Raw genomic sequence first — 18,822 nt, forward strand, 5'->3', positions numbered from 1 at the left:
ATATAAGCATATATGTATCAAACATTGAATGCTCTTAACAGCGTATTTAAAAACAGTAATCATTTTTTAGCGAATCTAAAATGATCGTAAACAAAACTAAAACAATTTTCTGCAGGTGGGGGGTGTCAGGCCCATCTGCATCTCTACACTACCTGCTAATTATATATACCAACTCCAAGATCGCCTAACAATGGAGTAAGGGCAAATTCCCTTACCTCGCTGTAATACAATCTCATATAATATAAAGATGGCAAAAACTCCTTGAAAAAGAATGTTCGTTGATATCAGCGTTCACTCATTTACAGGTTAAAAAGCATTTGTTCTCATGACCTGTAACCTTACACACACATACGTACATGCAGACTCATACAAACACACTCACTGAGAGATTAATGCTACCCAGATTCAATTATTAGTTAAAATTGACACTCAGAATATACAGAAAGATATCCCCACATATTTGTACTAAACATATGTAAACGTTTAAATGAATACACTCTACTGTAGTACCTCCAAAGCTTTTTTTACATCAGGAAGTCCATCAGGCTCCACAAATGCAGTCTGCACGTTACTTGTTTTCTCAGATCCTTTTTGAGCACTTTTCTTCCTTTTCCCAACTGGAGAATTCTTTTCTGTTTCTTTCTTTTCTTCTGACTTCTTAGATGAGTACTTGATCCAGGGATTAATCAGGCCTTGAGCCAATGCATTGGACAGCATTGCGAGAAGTACTGTTTCACTGTGAATCCATGATATTAAAAAAAACACACACATAAAATGACGAGGTTTAGCTACCACTGTATAGAAAACAAATAATACTCTTACTGCACACACACAATAATTCTACGCCTACCACAGATACAGAGTTCTGTTGTATTTCTAGGTCAAAGGTAATTTTTAATGTATAAAATTAATGGTCCATATGAGATTTACCAGTGTCAAACCAAAAATGGTTATGCAAATTTCTGAAAAAGCAATGTGTCTTCCAAGAAAAAAAGTAGCACAATCTACTCTGAGCCTATAAATGGTTGGGCCCTTGTTAGATGCCCTTGTTGTTCATAGTTAAGAAACCAACCAGAGGAACTAGGCAGCACTATAACATGAGATATGCGGGAATGTTTCTGATCAATAAATATGGCTGGCTTACATTAAGAATAGCTTTAGCAGAAACTGGTGTTTTTGACTAAATGTGCACCACCCTACCATTTATTATTTATGGAAATTCCCAAATTTTCAGTCAAGGTTGCAGAATTATTTAAAGGACAAAACAGAACAGTAAGCCTGTCCTTTAGACACAAAGTTCAAAGAATAACTTGGCATGGATGGTAGCTTGCATAACTCTTACTAGACAAACTGACTGGAACAGATAAGGTAAGAAAAGATAACAAAGGAAATGTATTTTCCATGCAGCTGCCTTGTAATTAGTTATTGGCAAATACAGCACTGTAGCATTAATCTACCAAATTTTTGTCTTGTTTGTTAAATGCAAATGTATCTCTCTCATGAAATGGGGTGTACTGATGTACTAAATAATGTGTGCATTTTAAATAGTTCTTTTCATAATCCACATATCCCTAACTTGCTACCTCTGTACATAGCAAATTCCACACCATTTTACCAGCAAAGCAATAAGGTTACATTAAATGGCATGTCAATCAAATAAGTTCTGACATGCATAAAAATGAGACTACATGTGGTGATTCCTAATTACGGTATAACACAGCAGGCCATTTCCTCCTACACCATTTCACTGGTGGCAATTCTGATTTTTTTAATAGGGATGCTTTGGGTAGCCACTCAGAGAAATGGCTTTTAAAGAGCTCATTGTCTTCAGTCACAAAAGCGTAGAATGCTGTTACAATGTCCATGTTGTGTAAAGGTGTTTGCTGGTTGACTCATTCACACTGTGACATTGTACACACACACACACACACACACACACACACACTGTGACATTGTACACACACTTACACTGTTACTATGTCCATGTGTAAAGACGTTTGCTAGTTGACTCAATCACTCACACTGTGACATTGTACATGCACTCACACTGTTACAATGTAAATATTGTGTAAAGACATTTGCTAGTTGACTCAGTCACTCACACTGTGACACTGTACACACACTCACACTGTTACAATGTCCATGTTGTGTAAAGACATTTGCTAGTTGACTCAGTCACTCACACTGTGACATTGTACACACACTCATACTGTGACACTGTACACAAACTCACACTGTTACAAAAAGACGTTTGCTAGTTGACTCAGTCACTCACACTGTGACATTGTACACACACTCACACTGCTACAATGTCCATGTTGTACAAAGACCTTTGCTAGTTGACTCAGTCACTCACACTGTGACAGTGTATATACACACACACACACTGTTATAATGTCCATTTTGTGTAAAGATGTTTGTTAGTTGACTCAGCCACTCACACTGTGATGTTGTACACATACTCACACTGTGACATTGTACAGACACTCACACTGTTACAATGTCCATGTTGTGTAAAGACATTTGCTAGTTGACTCAGTCACTGACACTGTGACATTGTACATACACTCACACTCTTACAATGTCCATGCTGTGTAAAGAAGTTTGCTAGTTGACTCAGTCACTCACAGTGTGACATTGTACACACACTCGCACTGTGACGTACACACACTCACACTGCAATATTGTACTCACACTCACACTGTAACATTGTACACACAGTCACACTGTTACAATGTCCATGTGTAAAGACGTTTGCTAGTTGACTCAGTCACTCACACTGTGACATTGTACACACATAAGCTGAGACTGGCACTTCAGTGGCAGTTCCTCTGTCATGCTGATGCAACTCTAGTGGACGTGGAAAACAACCCAGACAAGCACCAACTGAAGTCAACTGCATAAACCTGCAGTGCCATCATCTTATTTTTATTGTTCCAGCTAGCAAACCATTTGTTGCACTACATAAAAAAATTATTACTTTTTTCATAACTGCCTGGGTACTAGGTCTGAAGATAATCATTTAATAGCTGACACTGTTGGTCAAAAAGTCAAGGCAGGTCTCGTTAATAGTGGATGCTAATATTTTACATAGGAAGGTTGGTTAAAAACAGTGATGAGACAGAATAAGTTAATAATACATCCATGGAATGAAAACAACACAAATGCAAACAAGATAATTAAACATGATATAATTAAACCACGTGGCCAAAGTGGTTAGAAAAACATTTTATATAGCCCACCTAATCATGAAGGGATTCACATCTAGATCAGGGGAAGTCATCGTACCTCTTTACTCATCCCTCATCAGGCCCATAATTGAGTACAATGCCCCTTTGGGATGTACCTTACCAGACACCTGCAGCAACTGGAAAGACCCCAAAAGTACCTCACCAAGAGGATCAAAGGGCTCAAACAGATGCCATATGCTGCCCGGTTAAAGAAACTCCAGCTCTACTCAGTGGCATACCGCCTGCTCAGAGGCGATCTGTGCCTGACGATAAAGCCATGTCCAACCCGAATTAATGGGCATGCTGCACCTCAGAAAATCCAAATCCCATCGAGCTACACGCTCGAGAGACTTGAACCTCAGCACTGAAATAAATAGGACATGCTGGAGGGACAGATTCATAACCCAGAGGCTCCCTTCACTCTGGAATAAAATCCCAGTCCAGGTTAGGCAGAGTCCCACACTGACTCTCTTCAAGAGGAATCTTGATGAGTGGATGGGAGATCGTAGGTTTACCCCGGCTATCACTTCTGTGTCACTGTTAGAGAGAGGCACAGTATACTAACCTCAAAAAAAGGCATAGCAAAATTAATTTAAAATGGGTGGCGAAAGCCAAACACACTCTGGCTAGGCTTATAAATGCCCTAGGGCAGATAGCCTAGTATGAACCTATGATTCTTCCTTTTAGGAGTTCTAAGTTGCTAAATTAATTATCTACATCTTGTTAACTCTCTGTAAGACTGTAATGTTTTAAGTTTTAATAATATTCTACACTGGAAATGCTGAACGACCAATCACATATACTTTCTAAACATTTCATTTACAGAAACAAAAATTTCCTTTGCCAAGTGTTGTCATCAAAATTGAAAGTCCACGCATCAGAAAGAATTCCCCATTAGTGTAAGCTGCTGAAGCAAAAAGTGCCATTTTTTGATTGCAAAAAAATGAGATTACGAGATAGATTGGTTACAATGAGGAAAGTCCTGAGCTTCAGCTAAGTCACATCTCTGAATGGTGCACTGCTAGCACTACTGTTCATTATAATTTTGCTGTGCTAAGCGCCACTGTTGGCCCGTATAACACTCTCAAACAGGAACACATCTTTCCTTCTCCCACAGACATGCATGGTCACTTCGATGGAGACATCCGCTATACCTCTCAACTATCCCTGATTTGCAGAACTTCTGTGGTTTTGTCTCTTACATGTGCCATATCCCTTGCCATGGCCAGATATAGTTGGTCAATAATTCCAGAGTTTTATACTAATTACATTGTTTTAAATAAGTTTCCTGATGCAAAATCTGCTTCCTATTGACATTTTAAGGTAGTCAGAATAATACTTAATAAGTATCCCTGGTGTTTAGTGTACCCTCCCCCCCCAGCCTTTGCTCTTTCGTCTTGGTGGAGTTGAGGTGTATAAACGCCATGCCCCCAGACACACACACACAAGCAAAAACTCACTATGCATGACAACTCCTCATCTGATCGCATTTATGGACACACCCACACTCTTCCCCATAGACATGCACATATGATACAACACACACATACATATACACACTCACAGCCCCCTTACCACTACCTCTCCACTAACTGTGTAAATATCTTACTATATATATATATATATATATATAATCTTTACTGAGGACAGCAACTCCTCATCTGATCGCATTCATGGACACATGCGTGCGCACACACACAAACACAGTCCTCTCCGCTAACTGCATAAATCTCTTAAAACATGCATTTACGGGGGAGAGCACATGGCTAATTATCACATGCTGTTCCGCAGGATGCCTCATTAGCATTTCAGTAGGACATGGCGAAAGCCCACTGGGGTGATTTTTCAAACCCCCCCCCACACAACTACTGTGGTAGGGCTGTTTAAGAATCAGAAATGGCTACAATCAGTGGAAAATGGCAGTGTCAGGGCTTATCACTGCCAGTAGCCCTTTCTGAAACCCAGGGTAAGTTTTTACATTTTGAGATGGCTGTTTAATCAAATGAACCTCTTTATGCTATGATTAAACTCTCCCCCCTTCCATCAACAGCATCGACTTGTTCTTCTCATGTCTTGTCTGCTCTATGTTTTTCATAGTGTTATCAGCAGCAGACTCCGGAAGAAATTCTTTCATTTACTGCATTTCATTAGCTATTTTGAAAAATAATATTTGACAGAAATGGTACAGGAAAACATACTGCTGTTTCAGTATTACAGACAGAAAGTACAATACAGAGGAAAAATACATCAGTTTCTCACACCATTATGCTCAAGGAACTGGGATATGAACTTGTACAATCCAAATGAGTATAAGTATTTTCTGAAGTAAAACCATTTATTATGCCTTTTATTCTTGGATTTGTATTAAACATGTTTACTGTCAGCAGTACAATCTATATAGTGCTAGTTTTATTTGCCGAGTTCTGGATTTAAATTACATAATGATGCCCCACGTGCACACAAAAATGATGAAGCAGTTTTATACAAACTACGCTGATAATTATGAAAACAAAGCTCTAATACCATAAGAAGATCCAGCGGTGCTACAAAATGGGTGAAATGAGACATGCCATTACGGATTCTACAGTCAAAACAGACTACGAAAAAAATGATACATTAGTGCACTAAAATATGGCAACAATGTATAATGCAATGGTAAATGAAACAAACACTGCAAAGCATAAATATCTGGGTATACTTCACTGAAGTCAAATGATGTCAAAACTGACAGCAAATGCTCAAGGGTTTACATCAGAAAGAGGTTAGCTCTTAGGTTTATAAAGCGCAGACATTCTGACACCACTGTTTAACAGCATAATAAGAAAGAAGCCTAGACACAGTATGTATAGTGTGACATTACTGGCCATATATATGTAAGGATAAAGAGAACACTGCAAACTACTGAAGAATCTGAAGATTAAAGCATTAAATGTACCACGCTACGGTCAATTTTATTTTTGCTTATATTTATTTATTTTGAGGAGAGTGGTTAGTCAAGACTTTTCTTAATGAAATGTGTGAATTATCTGTAAAAAATTTTGATTTTTGATGAAATTTGGATGACAATGTGACTGTTTTCTCTAAGGGGCATAAAGTGAAAGTGGTTACAGACCATTCAGCTGCTTTAGTTTCTTGTTGCACAAAATGGATCCCTCTCATTAGCTTGGTCAGAACATCAGAATGAAAAGCTAAAGTTACCAGCTGTGCTCACAGGTTCATAGGTTCATACTAGGCTATCTGCCCTAGGGCATTTATAAGCCTAGCCAGAATGTGTTTGGCTTTCGCCACCCATTTTAAATTTATTTTTCTATGCCCTTTTTCGAGGTTAGTATACTGTGCCTCTGTCTAACAGTGACACAGAAGTGATAGCCGGGGTAAACCTACGATCTCCCATCCACTGATCAAGATTCCTCTTGAAGAGAGTCAATGAGGGACTCTGCCTAACCTGGACTGGGATTTTATTCCAGAGTGAAGGGAGCCTCTGGGTTATGAATCTGTCCCTCCAGCATGTCCTATTTATTTCAGTGCTGAGGTTCAAGTCTCTCGAGTCCGTAGCTCGATGGGATTTGGATTTTCTGAGGTGCAGCATGTCCATTAATTCCGGATTGGACATGGCTTTATACGTCAGGCACAGATCGCCTCAGAATAGGCGGTATGCCACTGAGTAGAGCTGGAGTTTCTTTAACCGGGCAGCATATGGCATCTGTTTGAGCCCTTTGATCCTCTTGGTGAGGTAATTTTGGGGTCTTTCCAGTTGTTGCAGGTGTCTGGTAAGGTACATCCCAAAAGGGGCATTGTACTCAATTACGGGCCTGATGAGGGATGAGTAAAAAGGCACAATGACCTCCCCCTGATCTAGATGTGAATCCCTTCATGATTAGGTGGGCTATATAAAATGTTTTTCTAACCACTTTGGCCACGTAGTTGTCAAATGAGAGATTGCTATCAACTTGGGTCCCCAGGTCCCTAATTACTTCTTCTGTACTTAATGGATTACCACCTATGTGGTAATTTGTGGGCACTTTGTTTTTGCCAAAGGGGATGACTATACACTTTTTGGCATTTAGCTTGAGGCCATGGCTCTGGCACCAGTTGTCTGTTTCTATGAGGCCCTTTTGGAGGATGCTTGTGTTGGCTGGAGAGTCGATTATGGCGCCCAGTTTGCAGTCATCTGCGAACTTGGTCAGCCACAGTCCTTCCGTGTTGGCCTGTACCTCAGAGAAATATATACCGAACAAGAGAGGTCCCAGGACTGAGCCTTGTGGGACACCACTTGTAACTGGTTTGGAGTCTGACATGGCTCCAGCAATTCTAACCATGTGCGTTCTGTCCTTGAGCCAGTTTGCAATCCATCTAGTGACATAGGGGTTTATATTTAAGCTGGTGAGCTTATCTATAATGCCCGAGTGGGGTATTGTATTGAAGGCTTTTGCGAGGTCCAGGTAGGCTGTGTGGACCACTTTCCCCTCGTCAATGGCCTTGGTGACTGTTTCAAAGAAATCAACCAGGTTTAAGAGGCAGGATCTGCCCTTAAAGCCATACTGGGTAGGATCCAGTGTCTGTAGGTCCCCAATATCTTTATTTATGAGGTCCATGATGATCCTTTCCATAGCTTTGCAGACCAAGCTAGTCAGGCTTATGGGGTGATAGTTTCCAGGATCCGTTGAGGCACCACCTTTATGGAGAGGGACCACTGTTGCTGTAGGGCACTCTTTGGGCACATATCCTGTAGTAAGGCTGAGATTGAACAGTAGTTTTATGTTTGGGTTTAGCTCTTCTTGGAGTTCATGTAGGATGAAGCCCAGGACACCGTCTGGTCCCATTGATGCTGTGTTTTTTGCTTTGGAGAGGGCGGCTCTTACCTAAGCATCTGAGATGTCAGGGGGGGGCAGCACTCTGCTGGGATAGATATTTGCCCTTTTGGTGGGGAGGGGGGAGAAGTTTGCGCTGAACCTGTCAGCTAGGATGTTGGCAATGTCTGTGGGTTCAGTGTATTTTTTGTCATTTTGGACTAATTCTGAGCATATCTGGGAATTACCACCCAGGTTCCTAACATAACTAAAGAAAGCCTTGTGATTATCCTTAGTGTCCTGTGCAATTTGTCTCTCGAAGCTGGCCTTAGACAATTTTATGAGTGCCCGTAGTTTTTTGCTAATACTGATCAGTGATGCCTTCCCTTTTTGGGATTTTGCTCTATCATTTAGTAGCTTCCTCCTTCTATTGTATTGTTTGTTTATGGCTGGGGTCCACCAGACAGGACGTCTGCCTTTGGAGGATTGGGTCTTGGTTTTATTTGGGATCGCATGATCCATGCGATCCTGAAGGTGTTCATAGAATGCGTTTATAAAGGATTCTGCGGTCTGGGCCGTATTTTCCACAGGCCCGGGGGCTTTGAAGAATTCCACCTCGGTTTTGAGGAGTGTGAAATTTGCTTTAGAGAAGTTTTTCACTGTGGTTTTCTGGGCAGAGGTGGGGTCGGGATGTGAATATCCAGTGAGATTAGTTTATGGTCTGATCTTACCAGTGAGGGATACACTTCTGGACTGGAGCATAGAGTCCCCATGTTGGTGATGATCAGGTCCAGTATGTTTTCCCCTCTTGTGGGAGTGGTAACAAGTTGTTCCATAGCATTTGAGTTTATAAATTCTAGGAACCTTTGGGCTAGGGTGTTGGAGCTACAGTAATGCTCCCATTCTATGTTTGGGTAGTTGAAGTCGCCCAATATAATGGTGTTTGGAGAGACCTTCATATTCTCCAGTGTTCTCAGGAAGGCCGAGTGGGGTTCCTGGGTTTGGGAGGGTGGTCTGTAGCAGGCTATAAACTGGAAGGCAGTTTTACCCACTGTTAGTTGCACATGGATAGTCTCTGATGTTTCGTGCTTTGCCACCAACCTGGAGGTGTGGGTATCTTTGATGAATGTCGATACTCCCCCCTCCTTTTGTGGTTCGGTCCAAGTTTTGGGGCCGAAAAGCATGGTATGAGGTATAACCTGGTAGTGCTGGGGTGCTCTCGGGAGCCCTGAACCAGATTTCTGTTACTGTACAGATATCTATGTTCTCCATGCTAAGGAGAGTTTCGAGTGCGTGCATCTTGAGGTTTAGACTTCTGGCGTTGAGTAGCATTACTTTCTTATCCCTTGTGATACCTATGGAGGTGGGTTTGTCTTTTGAGCCTTGCCTAAAAAAGGCACTATGGGGGGTAGCAAGAGCCTTTGCCAATATCCGAAAGCCCAGGGGTGACAGGTGCAAGCCGTCCCTAGCGAAGTATCGTGGCTTGTTAAGCATATCATCCCAAGCTGATAGGCATTGGATCCCCTTTGAATGACACCAGTACTTAAGCCAATTGTTGAAATTGATCATCTTGTCTTCATATTGTGGCATCATTCTTAGTGAGGGTAAGATGCTACTCAAGGTCAGGGTCATACCAGCCTGGGCTACATGCTCAGAGAGCTCCTTTATGTCTCTTTTCATGTAGTCCAGGGAGGTACGTCTTAGGTCATTCACACCAGCATGGACAATGACTGAGTCATATTTGTACTTGCCTTGGAGTGACCTGAGTGCTTGTGTTATGTGGCAGATCCTAGCACCCGACAGGCTGCTCACCGTGACCCTCTCCTTGTTCAGCCTGGTGAGCGGGACGTCAGTGTGCCTGATGATAGAGTCACCTATTACAAGTGTATCAGGTGTGTTGTTTAGTCTTAAGGGCTGTGACTGTTCGGCACACTGGCTTTGTGAGATATGTGTTGCACGTGTTTTTTTTTTGGGGTAGCGGTTGCTTGGGTGTCTGCTTTGGAGGTCTCTGCTGCTTAGGCAGATCTTTATTTAGAGCCTCTGAGTATGTTTTCGTGTGATTATGTGTTTGGTTTGCTGTCGTGGTAGGTCTATGTGAGACTGGAATTGTAGTGAGTGTAGTTTCCTTCTCCTCCTGACTGGTTATGCCAGTACTGAGTTGAGAGAGCTTAGCCTCCAGTTTGGCTATATGGTTGCATCTCTCACATGTGTTGGAATTTGTTGGGAGGAGGATAGGGTTGTCTGTGTACATGAGGCAGTTGTAACATTGCCTCAAGATTCCCAGATTCACCAGCTGGACCGGAGAGGAGATTGACAACTGACCTTTGGACATGCTAGAATAATATTGGGAATTCCTTAATAATTGAAAACAAGGGCCAGTGGGGAGTGAGGGTGTAGTGCTTTTAATTTTTAGTGCTGACTTATATAATTGCTTTAGTGAGCTAGTGCTAGGTAACTTAAGTGCAATGTGTTACAGGTAACTTAAATGCAAAAACGACAAACAGTAACTTTCTTTCAAGTGAAACAAGGAAATAAGTACAGTAAGCAATGCAGATATCACTAGTGACATACCTCTCAACTGTACACATTTTTGCTGAACGTCTAGATATTGGCCTCATATTTTTTGCCCTTTTTTTCATAAAATTGTGGTTTTCTGGCAAATTAGTGGTAAATCATTAAAGACTGAAGTTTGAAAATAATGACACATATTTAGGTTTCAGACTTCATATCATTCAGAAAAATTCAAGCTAATGCAAATCCTGTTATTCTACCAACTTTACATTTGTAATAATTAAAATTTAAGAACTGCCCCTATTTTTGGGCCTTCGTCCAGATTTCTTGCTCTTAAAGGCTGAGAGGTATGGCTGTGCTTTTCCTGTAATACTGGCCCAGGAGACAGATAAGTGTGTTACTGATTTTTGTTAATGCTGTTGAAGGAAAATTTGAACAAAAATGAAACCAAAGGACACAAGCTTCCCTATCAGTAGGAATGGAAAATATTTGTGAGTGAACACTTACACAACAGGAGAACTGGCGAATGAGATCAAGGTTGCAGCTAGTCACTCTGTATAACATTCAAAGGCCACGAAGAGCCAAAGCACGTGAAATAGAGGGAAAAATAAACCTTGTACATAATGAAATAAAAGTGTGAATGGAGAACTCCCACCCTTTCACTTCTACAAGTGAAGCAAGTGACTGTCACCAGAAGGCATTTTCACCAGAATTTCTACTGATTCTCAAATTGAAAACTGTGGCCATGACTGCTGGTAGCCAATGAAGTACTGTAGTTGCTTTCATCAATACAAAACGGCCCTAAAACTGAAAGTTAAAATTGCAAGCATTATGTGGAAGGTGATAATGACTTATGGACACTTTATCACTACTGTTACTTTTACTAAGTTGTTGTTTGTATCATAGATTTAATAATTTTTGGAGGGATATGAGTATGTGTGTTTGGAATAAGAATTTCCAATCTGGCTTAAGCAAAGCCTTTCATTATACCTTTCCAGTTCTACATGTCTGTCCGTATCACTTACTATACAATACCTGCACAGGGCTGTGTGTCTGTCTGTCCGTATCACTTACTATATAATATCTGCAGAGGGCTGTGTGTCTGTCCGTATCACTTACTATATAATATCTGCACAGGGCTGTGTGTCTGTCTGTCCGTATCACTTAGTATATAATATCTGCACAGGGCTGTGTGTCTGTCTGTCTCACTTACTATATAATATCTGCACAGGGCTGTGTCTGTCTATCCGTATCACTTACTATATAATATCTGCACAGGGCTGAGTGTCTTGTCTGTCCATATCACTTACTATATAATATCTGCACAGGGCTGTGTGTCTGTCTGTCCGTATCACTTACTATATAATATCTGCAGAGGGCTGTGTGTCTGTCCGTATCACTTACTATATAATATCTGCACAGGGCTGTGTGTCTGTCTGTCCGTATCACTTACTAAATATCTGCAGAGGGCTGTGTGTCTGTCTGTCCATATCACTTACTATATAATATCTGCACAGGGCTGTGTGTCTGTCCGTATCACTTACTATATAATATCTGCACATGGCCGTGTGTCTGTCCGTATCACTTACTATATAATATCTGCACAGGGCTGTGTGTGTGTCTGTCCGTATCACTTACTAAATAATATCTGCATGGGGCTGTGTGTCTGCCTGTCCGTATCACTTACTATACAATATCTGCACAGGGGTCTGTCTGTCTGTCTGTATCACTTAGTATATAATATCTGCACAGGGCTGTATGTCTGTCTGTCCTTATTACTATACAATATCTGCACAGGGCTGTGTGTCTGTCTGTCCATTTCACTTACTATATAATATCTGCACAGGGCTGTGTGTCTGCCTGTCCCTATCACTTACTATACAATATCTCCAAGAGGGCTGTGTAAAGCAGCATGACTGCATGTCTGTCTGTCCGTATCACTTACTATGTAAAATCTGCACAGGGCGGTGTGTCTGTCTGTATCCCTTACTATATAATATCTGTACAGGGCTGTGTGTCTGTCTGTCCGTATCACTTAGCATATAATATCTGCACAGGGCTGTGTGTCTGTCCGTATCACTTACTATACAATATCTGCACAGGGCTGTGTGTCTGTCTGTCCGTATCACTAACTATATAATATCTGCACAGGGCTGTGTGTCTGTCTGTAACACTTAGTATATAATATCTGCATAGGGCTGTGTGTCTGTCTGTCCATATCACTTACTATATAATATCTGCTCAGGGCTGTGTGTCTGTCCGTATCACTTACTATATAATATCTGCAAAGGGCTGTGTGTCTGTCTGTCCATATCACTTACTATATAATATCTGCACAGGGCTGTGTAAAGCAGCATGACTGCATGTCTGTCTGTCCGTATGTCATCCCGTTTACCATTTCCCCATTCATACAGTTTTGCAAAGGTAGGACACTATACCCCCTCCCCACTTCTAAATATGGGACATCTAGTTAGGGTTGCAGAATGCATCAAACCTATGTATGTATGAATGTACATATGTTTCACAAAAGCAATGAAAGTCAACTGTGTAGCCACTCTGAATTAACTCCCTCTCATACCAATGGACAAATTTTCTTCAAGAAAATGAATCAGAGGGAGAAACACTGCAGAAATAAAAAAATATTTCTGCTGTGTTTCTCCCTCTTAATCATTTTGCTGTAGAAAATATGTACATATGTTTTGTTTGCCTGACTGCAGTTTCACTATAAACATGTATGTCTCTCTGCTTGAATATAATTTTAATTAACAAGTGGCAAGACCACATACTGAAAACAGCCCAGTGGTCACTGTACACAATGACCGATGGATGAGGAGTATACTCGGTGGTCACTGTACACAATGACCGATGGATGAGGAGTACACTTGGTGGTCACCATACACAATGGCCAATGGATGAGGAGTATACTCGGTGGTCACTGTACACAATGACCGATAGATGAGGAGTATACTCGGTGGTCACTGTACACAACGACCAGTGGATGAGGACTATACTGTGTGGGCTGTGTGTCTGTCTGTCCGTATCACTTACTATAGAACATCTGCAGAGGGCTGTGTGTCTATCTGTCCATATCACTTACTATAGAATATCTGCAGAGGGCTGTGTGTCTTTCTGTCTGTATCACTTACTATATAATATCTGCAGAGGGCTGTGTGTCTGTCCGTATCACTTACTATATAATATTTGCATAGGGCTGTGTGTCTGTCCGTATCACTTACTATATAATATCTGCACAGGGCTGTGTGTCTGTCTGTCCGTATCACTTACTAAATATCTGCAGAGGGCTGTGTGTCTGTCTGTCCATATCACTTACTATATAATATCTGCACAGGGCTGTGTGTCTGTCCGTATCACTTACTATATAATATCTGCACATGGCCGTGTGTCTGTCCGTATCACTTACTATATAATATCTGCACAGGGCTGTGTGTGTGTCTGTCCGTATCACTTACTAAATAATATCTGCATGGGGCTGTGTGTCTGCCTGTCCGTATCACTTACTATACAATATCTGCACAGGGGTCTGTCTGTCTGTCTGTATCACTTAGTATATAATATCTGCACAGGGCTGTATGTCTGTCTGTCCTTATTACTATACAATATCTGCACAGGGCTGTGTGTCTGTCTGTCCATTTCACTTACTATATAATATCTGCACAGGGCTGTGTGTCTGCCTGTCCCTATCACTTACTATACAATATCTCCGCAGGGCTGTGTAAAGCAGCATGACTGCATGTCTGTCTGTCCGTATCACTTACTATGTAAAATCTGCACAGGGCGGTGTGTCTGTCTGTATCACTTACTATATAATATCTGTACAGGGCTGTGTGTCTGTCTGTCCGTATCACTTAGCATATAATATCTGCACAGGGCTGTGTGTCTGTCCGTATCACTTACTATACAATATCTGCACAGGGCTGTGTGTCTGTCTGTCCGTATCACTAACTATATAATATCTGCACAGGGCTGTGTGTCTGTCTGTAACACTTAGTATATAATATCTGCATAGGGCTGTGTGTCTGTCTGTCCATATCACTTACTATATAATATCTGCTCAGGGCTGTGTGTCTGTCCGTATCACTTACTATATAATATCTGCAAAGGGCTGTGTGTCTGTCTGTCCATATCACTTACTATATAATATCTGCACAGGGCTGTGTAAAGCAGCATGACTGCATGTCTGTCTGTCCGTATGTCATCCCGTTTACCATTTCCCCATTCATACAGTTTTGCAAAGGTAGGACACTATACCCTCCCACTTCTAAATATGGGACATCTAGTTAGGGTTGCAGAATGCATCAAACCTATGTATGTATGAATGTACATATGTTTCACAAAAGCAATGAAAGTCAACTGTGTAGCCACTCTGAATTAACTCCCTCTCATACCAATGGACAAATTTTCTTCAAGAAAATGAATCAGAGGGAGAAACACTGCAGAAATAAAAAAATATTTCTGCTGTGTTTCTCCCTCTTAATCATTTTGCTGTAGAAAATATGTACATATGTTTTGTTTGCCTGACTGCAGTTTCACTATAAACATGTATGTCTCTCTGCTTGAATATCAATTTAATTAACAAGTGGCAAGACCACATACTGAAAACAGCCCAGTGGTCACTGTACACAATGACCGATGGATGAGGAGTATACTCGGTGGTCACTGTACACAATGACCGATGGATGAGGAGTACACTTGGTGGTCACCATACACAATGGCCAATGGATGAGGAGTATACTCGGTGGTCACTGTACACAATGACCGATAGATGAGGAGTATACTCGGTGGTCACTGTACACAACGACCAGTGGATGAGGACTATACTGTGTGGGCTGTGTGTCTGTCTGTCCGTATCACTTACTATAGAACATCTGCAGAGGGCTGTGTGTCTATCTGTCCATATCACTTACTATAGAATATCTGCAGAGGGCTGTGTGTCTTTCTGTCTGTATCACTTACTATATAATATCTGCAGAGGGCTGTGTGTCTGTCCGTATCACTTACTATATAATATTTGCATAGGGCTGTGTGTCTGTCCGTATCACTTACTATATAATATTTGCACAGGGCTGTGTGTCTGTCTGTCCATATCACTTACTATATAATATCTGCACAGGGTTGTGTGTCTGTCTGTATCACTTACTATATAATATCTGCACAGGGCCGTGTGTCTGTCCGTATCACTTACTATACAATATCTGCACAGGGCTGTCTGTCTGTCTGTCCGTATCACTTACTATATAATATCTGCACAGGGCTGTGTGTCTGTCTGTCCGTATCAGTTACTATATAATTTCTGCACAGGACTGTGTGTCAGTCTGTCTGTATCACTTAGTATATAATATCTGCACAGGGTTGTATGTCTGTCTGTCCGTATCACTATACAATATCTGCACAGGGCTGTGTGTGTGTCTGTCTGTCCGTATCACTTACTATAGAACATCTGCAGAGGGCTGTGTGTCTGTCCGTATCACTTACTATAGAATATCTGCAGAGGGCTGTGTGTCTGTCCGTATCATTTACTATATATCTGCAGAGGGCTGTGTGTCTGTCCATACCACTTACTATATAATATCTGCACAGGGCTGTGTGTCTGTCTGTATCACTTACTATATAATATCTGCACAGGGCCGTGTGTCTGTCCGTATCACTTACTATACAATATCTGCACAGGGCTGTGTGTCTGTCTGTCCGTATCAGTTACTATATAATTTCTGCACAGGACTGTGTGTCAGTCTGTCTGTATCACTTAGTATATAATATCTGCACAGGGCTGTATGTCTGTCTGTCCGTATCACTATACAATATCTGGACAGGGCTGTGTGTCTGTCTGTCCGTATCACTTACTATAGAACATCTGCAGAGGGCTGTGTGTCTGTCCGTATCACTTACTATAGAATATCTGCAGAGGGCTGTGTGTCTGTCCGTATCACTTACTATATATCTGCAGAGGGCTGTGTGTCTGTCCATACCACTTACTATATAATATCTGCACAGGGCTGTGTGTCTTGTCTGTCCGTATCACTTACTATATAATATCTGCACAGGGCTGTGTGTCTGTCCGTATCACTTACTATACAATATCTGCACAGGGCTGTGTGTCGTTCTGTCCGTATCACTTACTATATAATATCTGCACAGGACTGTGTGTCTTTCTGTATCATTTAGCATATAATATCTGCACAGGGCTGTGTGTGTGTCTGTCTGTCTGTATCACTTACTATATAATATCTGCAAAGGGCTGTGTGTCTGTCTGTCCATATCACTTACTATATAATATCTGCACAGGGCTGTGTAAAGCAGTATGACTGCATGTCTGTCTGTCCGTATGTCGTCCCGTTTACTATTTCCCCATTCATACAGTTTTGCAAAGGTAGGACACTATACCCCCTCCCCACTTCTAAATATGGGACATCTAGTTAGGGTTGCAGAATGCATCAAACCTATGTAAGTATTAATGTACATATGTTTCACAAAAGCAATGAAAGTCAACAGTGTAGCCACTCTGAATTAACTCCCTCTCATACCAATGGACAAATTTTCTTCAAGAAAATGAATCAGAGGGAGAAACACTGCAGAAATAAAAAAATATTTCTGCTGTGTTTCTCCCTCTTATTCATTTTGCTGTAGAAAATATGTACATATGTTTTGTTTGCCTGACTGCAGTTTCACTATAAACATGTATGTCTCTCTGCTTGAATATCAATTTAATTAACAAGTGGCAAGACCACATACTGAAAACAGCCCAGTGGTCACTGTACACAATGACCGATGGATGAGGAGTATACTCGGTGGTCACTGTACACAATGACCGATGGATGAGGAGTACACTTGGTGGTCACCATACACAATGGCCGATGGATGAGGAGTATACTCGGTGGTCACTGTACACAATGACCGATGGATGAGGAGTATACTCGGTGGTCACTGTACACAACGACCAGTGGATGAGGACTATACTGTGTGGGCTGTGTGTCTGTCTGTCCGTATCACTTACTATAGAACATCTGCAGAGGGCTGTGTGTCTGTCTGTCCATATCACTTACTATAGAATATCTGCAGAGGGCTGTGTGTCTTTCTGTCCGTATCACTTACTATATAATATCTGCAGAGGGCTGTGTGTCTGTCCGTATCACTTACTATATAATATTTGCACAGGGCTGTGTGTCTGCCCGTATCACTTACTATATAATATTTGCACAGGGCTGTGTGTCTGTCTGTCCATATCACTTACTATATAATATCTGCACAGGGCTGTGTGTCTGTCTGTATCACTTACTATATAATATCTGCACAGGGCCGTGTGTCTGTCCGTATCACTTACTATATAATATCTGCACAGGGCTGTGTGTCTGTCTGTCCGTATCAGTTACTATATAATTTCTGCACAGGACTGTGTGTCAGTCTGTCTGTATCACTTAGTATATAATATCTGCACAGGGCTGTATGTCTGTCTGTCCGTATCACTATACAATATCTGCACAGGGCTGTGTGTCTGTCTGTCCGTATCACTTACTATAGAACATCTGCAGAGGGCTGTGTGTCTGTCCGTATCACTTACTATAGAATATCTGCAGAGGGCTGTGTGTCTGTCCGTATCACTTACTATATATCTGCAGAGGGCTGTGTGTCTGTCCATACCACTTACTATATAATATCTGCACAGGGCTGTGTGTCTGTCTGTCCGTATCACTTACTATATAATATCTGCACAGGGCTGTGTGTCTGTCTGTCTGTCCGTATCACTTACTATACAATATCTGCACAGGGCTGTGTGTCGTTCTGTCCGTATCACTTACTATATAATATCTGCACAGGACTGTGTGTCTGTCTGTATCATTTAGCATATAATATCTGCACAGGGCTGTGTGTCTGTCTGTCTGTATCACTTACTATATAATATCTGCAAAGGGCTGTGTGTCTGTCTGTCCATATCACTTACTATATAATATCTGCACAGGGCTGTGTAAAGCAGCATGACTGCATGTCTGTCTGTCCGTATGTCATCCCGTTTACTATTTCCCCATTCATACAGTTTTGCAAAGGTAGGACACTATACCCCCTCCCCACTTCTAAATATGGGACATCTAGTTAGGGTTGCAGAATGCATCAGACCTACGTATCCATGAATGTACATATGTTTCACAAAAGCAATGAAAGTCAACAGTGTAGCCACTCTGAATTAACTCCCTCTCATACCAACGGACAAATTTTCTTCAACAAAATGAATCAGAGGGAGAAACACTGCAGACATAAAAAAATATTTCTGCTGTGTT

The 18,822-nt window shown here is 41.4% G+C and overlaps 1 protein-coding gene across 1 annotated transcript in view; it reads right to left on the reverse strand.

Annotated features, from left to right (window-relative positions):
* CFAP46 (cilia and flagella associated protein 46) overlaps window positions 1-18,822 on the reverse strand; it is a 3,596,153-nt gene that overhangs the window by 2,466,513 nt on the left and 1,110,818 nt on the right. Inside the window, exon 22 of the mRNA XM_044056880.1 lies at window positions 511-736. Coding sequence (XP_043912815.1) covers window positions 511-736 — 226 coding nt within the window. The remainder of the gene's footprint in view (window positions 1-510; window positions 737-18,822) is intronic.

The sequence above is a fragment of the Protopterus annectens genome, chromosome 14.part0 (assembly GCF_019279795.1).
Source record: "Protopterus annectens isolate FY-2018-M chromosome 14.part0, PAN1.0, whole genome shotgun sequence".
Lineage (NCBI taxonomy): Eukaryota > Metazoa > Chordata > Ceratodontiformes > Protopteridae > Protopterus > Protopterus annectens.